The following is a 16,432-nucleotide window of genomic DNA, read 5'->3' as shown; positions in this document are numbered from 1 at the left end:
ATCCTTTGTTTGTTTTATTTTCTTCTCATTATCGTGTTTGTTGCGCCTCAGTTTGTCTTCAATAAATATATATATTTATATATTTATATTTTTATACCTAAGACCACTAGCTTCCTTTGTTTTACATTATAAAAAAAGTTACGTTAATCTTAATATGCTTGTAGCAAACGTAATAATTGTTCAATAATTGATAGTGTGTATTCGTGTGTTCGTTATGTCAATGTAATATTTGAGTGTGTGTGTTTTTTAGGACAGGGTTGGAAGAGGGAGAAAGGAGAATCGATTACTTTTTTTCCTGTTTCGTGTTAAGTTTGAAGACCCAACACCGTACACACTGCCAGCGCAAACTCACACCTACACATAACCCGCAACATGAAGAGATAAAAAATGGCTTATCCTTACAGTGAGTTGCATACAGATTCTGCGTGTGCGTATGCCTGGACAACGGTCATACAATGATGGTAAATTTAGCTTGTATTACCCTTACTGCCAAGTGCAAAGAGTCGAATACATCGCGTCGCTTCCAGAGAGTGCATCCAGTGCATTCCCATTTCAACTACTAGCGCGGTCCATTTACGGTCCGATTTGAGGAAAAAAAAGGACAGGGAAATGTTTGTCGCGTGAAAAAGGAGAGGGAGAGTGTATTGTGATGTTTTGCGTTTAGAAATGGTAAATTTTTGGTTCTTTTGATGAGTTTTTTTGTTCACTTTGTTTTGTTTTTTGTTCCATTTTGCGTGATGTATTATTATTTTGGTTTTTCTTTGTTTCATTTAGCTAAGTATTTGCTTTTTAAATTGGCTTTAATTCAAAAAGACATTAAGTAAATAGTAATTATTCGTAATAACAAATTGGGTTTTTGAAAACAAATCGTGTTGATGTTTGTTTCGTTTAGCTCATAGTTTAAACAATGAAGTTTAGTTTTCTGTTTACCTTAACGTATGTATATGTATATATATATTTATAATGTGTGTGTGTGTTGTTTTTGTTCTTCTTCTTTTCTCTCATTTCTTTAATTTAGTATATCGAGTTGTATATATCGTTTATTTGCGCCTTCTGCACTTAACGTGGGCTGCAACGTGGTTTTGTTGTTGTATTTGTTTGGTTTAATAATTATATTTTCAACTCGATTATCCATTATCTTCTGTTTTTGTATTCCATTCGCTTGTTTTGCGTGAAAATTGCCTATTAAAATTGTTGTTTCACTCGATGTCAAGTGAGGGTTTTTTATACTTCTGAATTGCCTTTTATACTCTCAACCCCTCGTACCACTCGCAAAATATGGTAAGCTTCACCATAAGCAGGGGGGAGTGATGTTGTGGTCTTCTGAAAGGGATGTGAAAGAAGCAAACTCCGTGCATGGCCACATCAACCGGGTTACACAATGCACAAGTGTCAACATCAACCAGCAGCAGCAGCTTAAGGTGCATGTACTGTATGCTTATAAGGCAAAACAGATGTATGAGACCCTGCAACGATGTCTGCGCACTTCAAAAAGCCAAGGTTGGTATTTTTTCTCCATTATGTAAGCTGTTGCACACAAATCAGAAAGGTGGGCTCGTTTGCTGCTCTCGTCTTGCACACTGTTCTAGCAACAAATGTGAAATAATGTTGTAATTGACATCCGCCATCATCATAACACGGCGAAATGGACCTAACTCTGTGACCTAACTTAGTAATAATAGGCTCATACACATTTTAAAATTATTTGAAAATAGATTTGAACAAAAAAAAATCACTTACAAGTGAAAAAACTATTGCTTAGCTTAAAAGCACTAAATGACCTTATTCTTAAAACATCGGTTGGTTTTAAACAAAATCAATATTTTAAGGCATTAATGATTTTTTTTTTAATTTTCTCTTACTCATTCATAAAATAAAACGTAGATTATGTAGCCATTATTAAGCTACCTACGTTTTCTGATTTTTCCTAAACGATCGGGGAACATTCAAAGTATAATCATATTTCTTACAACAACTGATTTCATCGCTTTAAAATTATTTGATAATAAACAATTCGATTGGGATTCTCTTTAAAACCGCATCCCATGTTTAAGAAAAATGATCATATAAAGAGTCATACCGTAAGTTTTGTCCTTTGGTTTTCCGCGTTTGCCAGTTGCCATCAGGTGCAACGATTAACTTTGAATCTTCTACTATCGGACCACCACCTTGGCACACACGATTACAGCCGTTTATCGTCGTTAGCGACCATCGTAGCCGAGATGTTGTGGATGATGATGACAGTATGGATGATGATTAGCGGTAGCGATGCTGCTGCTTCTTAACTGACACTGTAAAAGGATGTTGCTATTTTCTGCATTTTTCGTTCTGTTCTTTTCCTTCGTTTACACCTTCCTTCCTGGCCCTTGCCATGCACGTCGTTTTGAATGGTTCATCAGCAAATTCACGGTTTACAAGCTTGTTGTTATCAAACTCCAGTCCAAAGTACTAGCGATGCTGATCAAATATTGCTTAGTTTGTTTCAATGGTAGCCATTGGTGAATGCCGCTGGAATTAGTTGGCCCTAGAAAGAATTGTACCAATCGGTTGTACACGTGTTAGTGATTATGCCTAATTGAGCTGAAATGAAGTGTATTTAATGGGTATTATTTAGCTATAAAGCTTACCGGGCTGTAATTTAGCGGGGCACGGCTGACGGCGATCGCTGGGAATCCGGATGGCTGCGGGCTGGTGGCTTGAACGTATCCGACGCTGTCTGCCGCGCTCGAGCTGTACATGTCGATCGTCGGTCCGGGCGAGTTGGCGTTCGGGAAGCCGGCTGCGGTCCGAGTGGTGGTGGTGTGTGGCGATGCTGGCGGGCCAAAACCTTGCGCGGCAGCCGCTGCAGCGGCCTGGTAGTTGTTCATCACTGGATAAAGTAAAGAAACGAGATCAAAATATCATTCGTGTGAATGGAAGATATAGAAGTTATGTATTCAAAATCTTCTTGTGAAAATATTATGTGTGTGTGTAGTGAAAAAAATAATACAAAATTAACATTTCAATTTGTTTGCAGAGGCGCACCTTCAATCTGGATAGTTATTTTTTTGTTTTTCTCTCTTTCTTGATTCTTAATGATATTACTAATTGTTTCAAAAATTGACCGAGCAAGCGGGATAAGGCAATTTACAAGGAGGAAATGTCGTGTAAAATTTGTATAAATATCAACACGATGTTGACAATAAGACAAAAGATTGGATGCAATAAATAAATAATTATTTCAAACTATTTAAAATTCGTCTTGTTTCAATAGTCACAAAAGAAGAATTGCTAGCAGCTTGTAGAATCTGTTTCTTATACAGTTTTCTTGTTGTTGTAAAATGTAGCAACTTTAGGGTAAAAATATTTCATATATTTTTTTTGCGATACGTAAAATATAAAAGTGGTCACTGACAAAAGTAAGTCATGGGGATTTTTGCGACCCTATATATTTCACACAAACGTGGAAGGATTCCTGATTTTCGCATTCGCAGTATTTTTCAATGAAATTGTTGTTTCACTTTGAGAAAAAAATTGTACAGGCTATCTTTGAATGTCTGTATTCTCAGTTTTAACTTAAACTCATGAGTAATGGGTCATGCACAATCAAACATGGAGGCAATAGTATTGATTAAATCAGAAAAGCATACTTGGAAGATGGAGCATATTACAGTTTGTAAACAATCTGGTTGAAAGTATCGTTACACAACTTTGCTTATTTGTAGAACGTGTCAAAAAACGAATCACGTACAAACGTTATTAAATGAAAGAGTGTCGTAATAAAGCATGGACGGCACAATTTGGGAAATACAAAAAAAGGTTTACCTAAACAAGTTCGTTACTTTCCTTGTTCTGGTTAGCTTGATTATTTACAAGTTTGTTGAAATACAATCTCAATTGTTAAAACAAGAATGTAAATGTGCAATTAAATAAGTAATTAAATCATGTTTGTAACAAAAGATATAATTTAAAAATATTAGAAAAATTGCATTTAAACAAATTTAAATTTTTTATTTTCAAATTTCACAACAATGAAATTCAAATTAAACAAACAATCACAAAACGCATAACTATGATCTTTACGAAAAAAAGCGCAATTAGTGTGAAGGCCCAAAACTTAGCAAAAGCTTCAGGAAACAAAAATTTAAACACAAACAAAGAACATTCAAAAGCCGTTCTCTAATGAGTAAGCATGCGAGAACTCCGCATTGCACACCTACCCGAAAGAGCCTGCGTCAGCAACGGTGTGTTGTTGTTTGGTGTCAATTGCCCATTGGTGATGTCAACTGTAGATGAAACGTGGGAAAAAGAAAAGAAGGTAGAGAAAGCGAAACAACACGCTCCCATTAGTAAATCGAGCAGAAACACAGCTTCTTCATATTGTTGACCAAAGACGGGAAAGTAAAAGCAGGTAAGATACAATTCTTCCGAAGCTAAACAATGATATTCGATATATAGTAAAAACAAAATAAAAACGAGGCAAAATTTCTAAAGTAGAGTTTGAGTGTGTTGATTGAAATTATTGAAAAAAAAAACACTTTAAAGAAAAGTTCGATACACACGCCCACACACCACATTTTTGAAGTCACAGTATCCCAAACGTTTGAAAGGATGTGTGTGTGTGCAGCCGTTTTGCTTTGGGTTGGGCATGAAACCCTATTTTATTCCTACCTTCCCAAAAAGCAAATGCGTTTTACGTATGCCCTGTGTTGCGTTCGTCGAAGTTCTTTGGGGCTTTTTGTTTTAGAGATAAGCTTTCCTCGCATCGGTTTATTTTGAGGCGTTTTCGTTTTTATTTTGCAAGTTTGAGATTGACAGCTTTACTTCCTTACTGCGCTGCATACCGTGATACTTATTTGTTTGTTTAGCGCTTTTTAACCGAAGAGCTAAATAAAACTAACTAAGAACCGAATCGGAATCGATCGATGGAGAGATTAGACGAGATTAAGAGAGAGAGAGAGAGAGAGAGAGAGAGAGAGAGAGAGAAAGGAAGAGGCAGAAGAGAGGAAACTATAAGAAAACCAAAACAGACTCTGCCAAAGGTGTAATCTATCATCGTAAGGCTAAGGTACTTTGAGCAGTTTTATTACGAGAACCCAATAAACATACATATATACAGCGGCATCGATTCGTATTTCCAGTTCCAGTTGTGTTCTAATGGCGCATTTCAACCCCGCACGCACACCGGATGGGTTGATAGATTTAATGGTAGCAATCGGTGCAGAGCGCCAACAGTTGTGTAATTATTATGATCATTTACTTCTCGAGCAATTAGCTTCGTATTTCCCGCATGCCCGGGGCGCAATCGTTTTCCAATAGGCTACATCGAAAGCCCTCCCTCTACGGAATAAGTCGATCGGAATTAGACGGGTAGCCATAAACAGTGAAACTTGCAAGAGCGGTTGCGAAAGCTTCCGTGCTGTGTTTGTCGTTACGCGCGGCATGTTTTCATCTCGAGTCATCGCAAGTGCCGGCAGAAAAATAAGATGATCCCGTTTAGTGTGTTTGTGTGCGAGCAGTCCTACTTATGCTGTTAAAAACATTGTTACAGGATGGGGCGGATAAGGAGAAGGTGGAAATTGAACACACAGTCATTGAACAACAGAGAAGGTAAGAGGGAAAAAAGCCATACTTTGGACATTGGCAAATAAAAACAGACTCCTGGCGCCGATAAACTTTTTACGCCACGGGGCTCTTCTTTTTGTCCTACTCGCTCACTCTACGGCATTGCTCCACTTGATCGTATAAGTGTAAGTGTGTGAGAAAGTGTAAGTATACCTCCCGTAAGATAAGTTGGATCGTAGTTATTTTCTTGAAGAGAGTATGTGTCGCCATCGTGAATAGGCAACAGGGGCACAAAAACCAATGTCGCCGCACAGTTGAATGCTGCGCGCCCGTTCGGTACTATTTTGTCTTATTTGTTTGCTGTCGCGGATTGCTCATACCCCCTGCGTTACGTAGTTGGGTATTTTTGTTTTGCTTCCAATATAGGAAAAAAGAAGAATCACAGCATTTGGTGGCGTTTTGTTCGCCTTGCCCGCAGGAGGCATACCGGCCAGTGTGCGACAAAGAGAAATTATTTTAATATACTTAATGTAATGCGTTTACTGCTCATTGGCTACGGTTAAGTTTTGGAAGCGTTGACTATCGAACAGAAAGGAGGAGAGATTCGCTCGAGAACATGAAAGCGATTGGTAAGTGAGGGAAAATTAGTTCAAACGAATGATTTTCCTGGTTTGTTTTTTGCTCTCCTTCGCAAAACTCGTACACAGTTGGTAAATGGCAAAGCACGATGACGTTGTGTATTGTTTGTTTGTTTTCTTTTTCTTCTCGTTGTTACGATAAATTAGTAGCAAAAGTTGTCCCAACATGTTGGGATGTGGATTTTACAGATGAAAAACAAATACATACAAAATTACAGATGGAAAGAAACATGGTAATGAAAGTTTAACGCAGTCGAAAAACGTAATAGCAAAAAAGTACTTGGGGAGGGAAACTGTCCGTTTGGTTTAATATTTTTACTTTCTTTGCATGCTTGTTGAAAATGATTGGCGGGTTGAAAATGATTGGGATCTAAACAATTGCAAATTTGACTGTGACGTATCCTAAACGTCATTAATCAAGCTGGTAATTACGGTGAACAAATATCACATATTGTGTTTTTAATCTTTGAGTTCATCAATAAGACTAATTTGGTATTCAATGATTGTGATGTTAGGAAATTGCTATTCATTGACTTAAAACCGATCGATACGAGGGTTTCGGTGTATTACAAAGACTTTAAAAAATGGTGATTTCAACGTTAATGCAAACCATCGTGAGGGAAGATGATTACATGGTGAGACCTGATCAGTTTAAAGTATTGTAAGCTGTTGAAATAGGGTGAAACTAATTGATGAGTGTGATTTAACTCAATTCATGAGATTGGGCTGATTTCTGTTCATAAGTAATAAAACAGCGCTTGAAACAAAAACAAATCCGTTCTGCAGTATGACGCTGAATATTTTGAAGTTACACCGGTCAAAACCCTCTCTGAAGACCCATTTGGTTAAGATATTCATCATTGGGGCTGAATATCAAGATTTTTTTTCGATTATGATCAACAGTTTCAATATCTTCGATCATCCATGACCATTTAGAAAAAATAGGTAAAATAATAGGTAATTTTTCAAGTAGATATCGGGTTTTTTTATTTTTCGAAGCTCGATTAGCCCAATTCACCTGGAATTTTTCAGTATAAAGAAAGGAATTGCTGGTAACGGTTTTGTAAACTCATTTGAGACTAATAATAATTTTTACAATATTAAATGAATGACCTCAGAGTATTAGTAATACATTGTTTGAAATACAAATATGTGTAATGAGTTTGAAATGAAATTGCCATTACTCACTTACGCACCTTAGCAGGAAATATTACTTTACTTGTTTAATTTGTGTTACTAAGGGACAAAACTTGCTGAGTGCGATTTTACTTCAGAAACAAAATAAACCCGGTTACGGAATTTTATCACCATTTTCAAAATGGGCGGCCTGTTTTGTTGAAATTTTACTCGTTACACCAACGAGGTGCCAAACCGTTTCACCATGACGTGTTCAACTGCCACCGGTCACGAAGTTTGGTACCAAAGAGGTTCGTTACCTTTCAGCTGACATTTCGATTAAGAAATTGTAAAAAAAAAAATTGTATGGAGCACGATAGTGCGAAGGGACATACAGTTTGTATGAATATTTGACGTGCACTAAAGTTGGTGTAAGGCAGTTGGCCACGCGAAGTAAATTGGTTTGTTAAAAATAACATGGTGACCATGCTGGCTTTCTACAGTAGCTGGTGGTTATTAATAGTTTTGCTCAAAAGTTTGCAACCTGTCAAGCACGTTGCTTATCGCGTTTTTTTATGTCGGTGAAGAAAACTCGATTTCGCACCCTTTAAACACAACTGGAGGAAAACGAATGCGTTGTCTGTTCGGTTATTACTGCTGCACCAGGAGATAATATGTATGATTGGTACGATATTTTCATATTCCGGAGGAACAAACTTCTGATTCTATGTAGTAAGGTTACTGCAACTAGCTACTTACTGCACCCACACGTAGGTGGGTTTCATTAACGAGGTATCGTTCTTTTTTGTCTTTTTTTACACAACACCGCAGAACAACAAAGGGGGATCGTTAATGGAGCATATTAAATTGTAATAAAACCAACTAAATATACGCTTGTTTAAATAAGAAAACATTGTTAGATAAACGTAACAAAACTCCCTACGCTAATGGCGTAATGTGCTTTATATGCATTCTGTCGAAAAGAAATTAAAGGTAACAAAGGTATAAGTTTACTGCTACACGGCAGCTAATTTCTCTATGGACAAAACGCTTTCCGTACTCGAATGGTATTTTTAGTTAATTTAAGTATCTACAGATGATGTATAGGAAGAGCTTATTACAATTGCTTCGGTTTAACGTATATTTTAAGGGTGAAGGTAAAACGACTTATCGCTCGAGCTTGTTTGAGCAAATGAGTCGCTTTCCTTTCTTCTGTTACTTTTCACCGATATAAATGAACCAATATTGTTGATCATACTAGTGTAAATACGGTAAGACACATTTGCTCTTTTGCTTCGCGAAACACAAACTACGACTTCCGTGTCAAATATTTGGAAAACTTTCAAATGGTTAGCTTTGTACGGCATTTTAATGTGGTGTGAGTGTGTAGTATGACTAAAATGTTTTAAACAGGATTAATTTTAGAAGGACTATGACATTAAAGAAAAAATGGATAGCACCACACTCTAATATCTGTGTTAAGTTTTGTAAACAAAACGAATAATTGACAAACGACTATTCTAGGAATTTTAGAGAGAGAACGGGTTGAATCACTACGAATGGGAGCTATACTAGAAGAGTGTTTATTAGTGTATGTGTACATTTGCTAGTTCATGTTTCAATTGTGATTCGTTGTGGAATGATTACATTTTTTAACTAGAACATTCTATAAAACACACTCTCAGAATTAACAAAGTGTTGTTTTTAATCGCGTAGTGTCGAAAGAATCATTGTTTTGATTATTAATGTAGGTAAAGCAAATAATTTCACTCGTAAAGAACAAAATCCAAACTCACACGCACGCACACACACACAAAGATTGTAAACGAGAAGATGGAAAGTGTATCAGTATCAGCTACGAGTTCTAAAATTTGTGACTGATTGCTTTGTTTGCTATGATAAAATCATACTCTTAAATTCCCAAAACAATTAAAAACACACACGCACACACTTCAAACATACGCAAAAGGAATGAACCTGTTCAAGAAACAACAGCACGCGTAGATTTACTGACAGCAATGGATTGAAATAGAATGTTTGCGTATTTTGCTTTGTTTATCACTATTCTAATATAAAAACGCCATGTTAAGATACTTCACACAGTAGTTGATTGCTTTTTTTCAGTTCAGTAATTTTTGCGGCTATAAACTATTTCTATACCCAAAACACACACACACACTAGGCGCAACGCTTCGCTATCCATAAATACTGAAGCGAGGAGCCGTAGGGCTATAGTTTTCATTTGCTATGTATCGCCTAACTATGGTTAGAAACAAAATGAAAACCCAGTCTTGTGAAAAGCACACTTTACACTTACGAGTCTAATATATTCTCCGATCGATGGCACTAGAGAGTCAGATCGGCTAACGAGCGATTTTTGCCATTGCCCGATTCGGTTGTGCTATCGTCTTCTTTCCTTCATTGTTTTGTACCTGTTTCTGTTACTTTCTGTTTTGTGCTTTACAATCGCATTGAATATTTTAGGGTGTTTTTTCCGTATTGTTTTCAATATTTATTTAAACTTTGTTGTTCAGTTACTAACAAACAGCCATTTAGCTCAGTTTTCTCAAACGACAAACAAAAAGTAGAAAAATGCTGAAATATTTAACCTCAAAACCCAACATGTGAAGGAGGAAATGGAAGGACACACGCTTTTAGATGCATTTCCTTCTCACCAAACTAACAACGTAAAATAACACATTGCCCGGGAAGTTTCAAGCGGATTGACAAGCGACATAAAATCATACTCAGATTTTTTTTTTCATTTAACTCATAAATAAATAGATTCCTAAACTGTACGCCTTTATGCAACGACGAACATTCGGCTAGTTTGGCTAGATACTTTGCCAATGAAAGTGTGAACTGTCAAATCGGACTTTTTTGTGACGTTTTTTTTGGCGAAGGTTTTTTTTGTTCAATGCTGTGCTATCATGCTCATGTACGGGATTCTTTTTTTCGAGCAAATGATTTGGAAACATTTTGACTGTCACAAAATAATCACTCCGGAAGAAGGGTTGAGCTATCCAAACATGTCGTTCGGTGGTTGAGTTGCTTGGCTGTCATATAGCTCGCCATTGCATCGGTTTTTGCGTAGCGACGAATGTTTTTCAGCTGCAGTGAGTTCATCTATTTCAACGCTATCGTTGTTCAATTGACGTTTCACGTACCGATGGTTTCTTTCTATCGTTGTGGTCCCTTTTTGTGGTGCGGAAATGAATGTTATGAAAATTCATAAACAACCTAGCGCAAAAAGACACGTTGGCGTGATTCTCAATGAAGTATACCCGGCATAAAAGGGGGAATAAACGAAACATTAAATTGAACGTGATTCGGTTGCATGAATGACCCGTGGACGTTTGAAAGAATGTGTTCGAAAACAGACCGTTAAGTAAATAACAATCACACAGTTTCTGGATTAAATTGATTGAATATTAAAAGCCTTAGTGGATGGTGCTACCAATATGATGTACAGTAAACTGAGTTGAACGTAAGACTGTAAATCTAAACATAATACTTACAAACATTACTAACATGTTTCTTGAAAGAAGACTAACTGTAAGAACCTCGCAAAAATTTAAACACTTTGTTTTTTTTTACAAGTTCTGCTGCTCCCAATAATGGGTAGTCAATATTTCAACTGGAAAGTCTGTACGTTCAAGACTACTTATAAAATTAGCTCTACACCACATATGACAACTTTACGTTTTGGATTTACGTTCAAAAAGTATATCGAATTTTCAAAATCTAATAGTTTAAGCTACAACTTTCATCGCATATTTGTCAATAGTTTGCTCAACAAAATAAATATAACTCAATTAAAATCGTAGGATCTCCGAAGGGTGAGGGCGAGGGGAGAGAGTGAGAAAGTGTAAATCCCACGTACGATTTGTCCAAAACTCACCACAAGCGGTGTTGATTTAACAAATCAATGTATCTACAGAATAGTAAATTGTATAAAAAATATCTGATTAACATATCAATTGGTTTCTAAGGTATATGAGAATGACTGGGCACCGATTTCGAATATGGAACAAATTTGGTTTCCTTTTTTTGGTCGGTGTGATATTTTAAAAAATATCACACCGAAGAACTTTAAATACTAATCGAAAAAAATGGTTTATGCCAAAAACATCATATGTAAATCTGCTCTTTTCTTCATTCCTTGCTTGTTCTTCACTAAAACTTGCTGGTGAAAAATTCCATTCTACAAGGCTCACACTTTCAAGCACCCGCAGGTATAATCGCAAAAAAATTTGCTTAATGTATTCATCCAAAATCTTATAAATCGTGCAACTTTATTCATCAAGCTAGTTTTCACCGTGTGTATCGTTTACAACCACCCAACCAGGGGAACCACCTTACGCTAACCCTGCCCCCAAAATCACGGAATATACCCGACGAGTGCACAATTTTGCTCATTATATTAATGATCTCCCGCAGCGCTCCCGGCATATACTAGCAAGTTGGAGTTGAGTTTCGATAGGAAAACAAGAAAACTAAACTCCCATCCATCGGTAGCTAACCGTTACTACTTGGCAGCCATGCATCGAAAGCTGCGATCCCACAGAATGGAGGCGCATGGTACTTTACGTTGGAAGCAAAAGAAAAGAAAGACGAAGAAAGTGGGTAAATGAAGGAGAAATAAAAAAAAGCGCACGAGATCGTTTCTTTCCATTTACCCAACAATTTGCCACCGTGTTGCCATGGGTTGGCGGTTGGTACAATGAATAGCACAGCATGGAAGGTGATGTTTGATGGTCGCAAATCGAGTAATCCGATTCCACACCGTAGCCAACCCCTGTGCGCCATGAATAGCAGCGAATGTGGCAAAAGTTTCCGTGGGCTACAAATATTGAACACAAGATGAGCACATCGCGTAACGAATGGGAGAAGTTCTTTGCTTGTGCGGCACGAAAATTTATCTCCCAGAATTTTGTGTAACACACTCTTTCAAGTGTGCGCCCGCTGTTAGTGTATATCGGGCTGGGAAAAAAGGTTCATCCAGGTGTTTCAGCAGGGAATGGAGTTGAAGTCTCTCACTGTAGGAAGATGTTAGATAAAACATTAGGCAGCCAAAGTTCGGCTAAAGCAAATGACGGATACCTGTCCATTTTAGTTGAGGAGAAAAGGTTGAAGAAGGCTCTTCGTCTGATCCTTCTTCACGATCGACTCCTCCCCACTTTCCAACACTCTTGAGTAAAAGTGTTTTGCTACCAGACGTGGCATCAATATTTCATCGAAATTCAACGTAATTACGCAAGGCTGTGCACCCGTCGCCATTCCGTCGCCGGTACCTATTACAAGATTTGTGCGGAATAGGACACCAAGCGTCGGTAAGATGCGAGAGAAACGGGCGTAAGAAAAGTTGGAAAACGGTGGGAACCGGAACCGGCTGTCGGTGGCATACCGTTGTTACATTCGATATTTCATCCCACAATGCTGCTGCTTGGTTGGGTTGTTTGATGGAACCGCATGGATACTGTCGCCCGTCCGAAGCGGCACCGTCAGCAGAAGGTAAACATTGATCGAAAATAATACCAAACTGGTGAAGTGAAAGCTCTGCCCAAAAATGGAGTTACATGATGCAAAGTGAGGATCCGGCAACATTATGAAGCTGTGCATGAGAGCTTAAAAGGAACATTTTTGCTCCATTTGGTGTGAAAGGAAAGCGCGAACAGCAGCTCATCAGACTGCGTTACTGGCCAAAAAATGCAAATCTTGTATCGTATTCACATTATGTAACATTCTTCGTGCGCTCGCATAAGCAGCACCGCTTTTGGGTTGCTGTTGTTATGAAGCGCAGCGGCAAACGGCTTCAATGGGCACGGTTAGGGTATTATGTAAGCAAGCCACACACAGACAAAACCCCGTCAGTTGGTAACGCCACGCATATTCGTTTTGGCGGGCGTTAAGTAATTCGCTGTTTGCAATGGGGCCGCGAATAAAATGAACTGTCTTGTCGACGCAGCAGTAGAAGTGGGTTGTGTAATGGAAAGTGTTGGTGTGATTAAACTTTCCTGAGAAAAATGAAAGTAGCAATATTTTCGCCCAAACTTATACAACACAACTGTATTAATAAATTTATTCCCCGTAAAACAATTCAAGAGAGGCAGACGTACTCTTTTTAGGGCAACAAATCAATTTGAATAATAAAAAAAACCCCAGCAGCTTCCAAGTAATCATAATCGAAGGTGTACATCATCCCTTGTCATGTTAGATTGAACATTTGCGTAGCCAAAAACGAAAAAAAAAACACACAAAAAGTGAATATGGGACCAAGTCGGCAAGCAAATCGAGTCTGGTACCACAAAAATAAATAAAATGTCAACAATAATCTTGGACAGCATAAATTTGGGTATGACAGTTTTGATTCTCTTTTCAATCCTGCTTTTGTTTTTATTATTGCATCCCTCCGGTGAATGTCGTTCCGTTGTAATGGAAAGCCACAGGGACTTATGGCCTGCTTACGGCTATTAGTGATGACAAGGGATATTTTGTTTGGATGCTTAGGGTAGCATCTTAGGGGGACTTTTCACGGTAACCCTTCTTTTTGTTTTCTTTTCAAGCTAGGAAAAAAGCCTTTCATTCTATTTTTCGAATTTGGGACAACAAATTCAAACTTTATCACTGAAATTTGTTTTAAATATGTCCCATCGCGTGAGGCTATCTTTTTCTGGGAGGACTTAGCATGATGTAGTGATTAAAGACGGTTTTGTTGAAAACTGAGCTGAGAAAGGTATCACATTAAGGTCTCTGCTGTTTTGTTTCGATGTTGGGCGATTAAATAGACGCATTTTTTTATAATAGCTAATATAATATAGATTTCCTCAATTTTTCCCTATCTGAAAGGCTCTGCGGAAATGTTACGGTGGTGCAATTCTTTCCTCGTACCGTAAATTAGTGTGTAGGTATGCTTTAGAACACGCTTTAGCTTTAGAACGTACCCCCATTAATGTTCGAGGGTGATAAAGAGGTGGATAGTAATTAGGACGATTGAGGATGAATGTCAATGTTTGAACAAGGGTACGATGGGTACCGTCAAACGGAAATCCTCCATTCGGGACACTGGCACACGCACACACATACATATAAACGCAAACAATGACACACATGTATGGTCAGGTGTCAGCAAGCTAGAAAGTCAACGGTTGATGAAGGATACCATTGGCCTGCCCCCTTAAACACAAGCACATAGCGCATATGTACGGGCATCGCTCTAATGACATTTTTGCGACACATGTCGTAATCAGTCGAAGCAACCCGACTAAGGTGCCGTTACTCGGTGTCGTACGATCCCCAGAAACCAACGAAACGCAAAAGGGGTATCCGGTGGCAACCGTGAAGCAGCGCCCAAAATTTGATTCATGACAGCGTTTAGAGACAAACCACACACTCACAGACGTAGACACACGCCGTCCGATAGATACAGGGCCTGAGTGGTACAAGATGCCAAACGGTTTCGACACTTTCCGGAATGTGCACCGGTGGTGTTATTCGTCGGCGAGGAAATTACTCGCTTGCCAAACATTGTTAGAACCCATTCGGGTGAGACCTTTCGCAAAGCCCGCACGAATGCTGGTTGATGTGTGCTCGCCTGTGGCTCACATCTTAAAGGGCCGATTGAAAGGATTCTTCTCGATGGGGTTTGAAAAGTTTAATTTAGTGCTAACATCTGGCCCGCAGCGCGATGATCAGCAAGTGGGTTTCGAGTAGGAAAATGTGGGTAATTTTAAGGGCTAGGGAAAGAAAAAAAATCAACCTCGCGCTTCGGTTTTGAAGTGTAATTTTTAACGATTAAAATTTTTGCAAACGAATGACAAACTTTCAAACGTCCATTTGTACTTTTATCAAAACAAAATTAGAATGAGTAATAAAAGGAAAAGTAATAAAGGCTACTTATTTGTCACCATATAATATTCGAGCACGTGACGTGCATTTTACTCATGGTAAAAACGGGTTTGCTGTTAAACATTGATAATTACGTTCATATCATAAACTTTGGCATTTTGTGCGATTTGCGATCTGTGTTTGCTGTTATTTTCATGTTTTGCTTTTTTGCTTTTATTTTGTTATTCTTGTTATTGTAGCATTTTAGCGTATGTATTGTAGCATCCACTGCGTGGTATTTTCTTGCTTGCTAGTGTTTGAAATCATTTGCGACAGTTGTAAGCAGATAAGATAAGGCCAATCTAGCCCCGTTTCCCAAACAAGATATAAAATTTGCTAAAAACTGTTTAGGTTTGTTTGTTGTGTTTAACAGTGTGCGTTATGCGTTTGCACACCGACACCAGCATTGCGGGGTGTGCATTGTGTGTTCATGTTGGCATTTATACTTTTGATTACATTTGATTTATCTTATTTTGACAAAGAGTAGTTTGATAATTTATTTTTTTCTTTTCTTTTCGTGACCTATTTTTGCTCTAAAAAAATGTATGGCAAAGTATACCGAGTTGTGAGCTTATCAATATTGGACATTTATTTAGAGAAAAAAGAGTGCTACGCCTTTGACAGCAGGCAAATATATTTCAGAATTCTCCCAACATGTGCACTTTAATGTGTGTTTTTTTAAATTAATTATTCGTCTTTTATTTCATCTCGGCTGGCTGTAACATCATCAATTGATAGGCATTGTTGCCCAATTACATTATTAAAATGACAAATTACATGTTTTTTACATGTAGAGTTCATACTGATGTTGAAAAACTAATAAAAAAAAATACATTTATTTTAAAAATTTCGAAATAAAAAAGGACCGATAGTGATATGAAAAGTAGCATGTTAATTTTAAATTTTTCCCAATTAGAAACCGAATTGCACTTGGTGCGTGTGTTTGCGGTCCTATGGATACGGCTAAAACCCTTCCAGCAAGGAATTGTCAAAATCAATTAATTATTCATACGGGAAAAAGCATGATAACGTGGTGCTTTTTCCACAGCCACCGATTCTGGGTGGACTTACCTAAATGGTGGATCAATTAATGCAGCACAAGGCAACATCGGGGCAACAGGGGGCCGTGTGGTAATGCGCAATGAAATGGTTCAGGTGAAACTGGACAGATTCTGTGTGTGTTAACGGTTTAGGCAGGGCCATCCGATTTTTCGGTCATGCATTAATGATCAAGGGCTAACACCGAG

General features: G+C 38.0%; 1 protein-coding gene across 1 annotated transcript in view; it reads right to left on the bottom strand.

The window, feature by feature from the left end:
- Nucleotides 1–2,400: 2,400 nt before the first annotated feature.
- Nucleotides 2,401–16,432, bottom strand: part of LOC128715862 (RNA-binding protein Musashi homolog Rbp6-like) — a 310,737-nt gene continuing 296,705 nt past the window's right edge. The window contains exons 8-10 of the mRNA XM_053810780.1: nt 4,200–4,265; nt 2,628–2,869; nt 2,401–2,524 (exon numbers count right to left, since the gene is read on the bottom strand). Of these exons, the coding sequence (XP_053666755.1) occupies nt 2,483–2,524; nt 2,628–2,869; nt 4,200–4,265 (350 nt within the window). The 3' untranslated portion in view covers nt 2,401–2,482. The remainder of the gene's footprint in view (nt 2,525–2,627; nt 2,870–4,199; nt 4,266–16,432) is intronic.

The sequence above is a fragment of the Anopheles marshallii genome, chromosome 3 (assembly GCF_943734725.1).
Source record: "Anopheles marshallii chromosome 3, idAnoMarsDA_429_01, whole genome shotgun sequence".
Classification (NCBI taxonomy): domain Eukaryota; kingdom Metazoa; phylum Arthropoda; class Insecta; order Diptera; family Culicidae; genus Anopheles; species Anopheles marshallii.
Note: the sequence above shows the minus strand (reverse complement) of the source record. Positions and strands in the feature narration are given on the sequence as shown.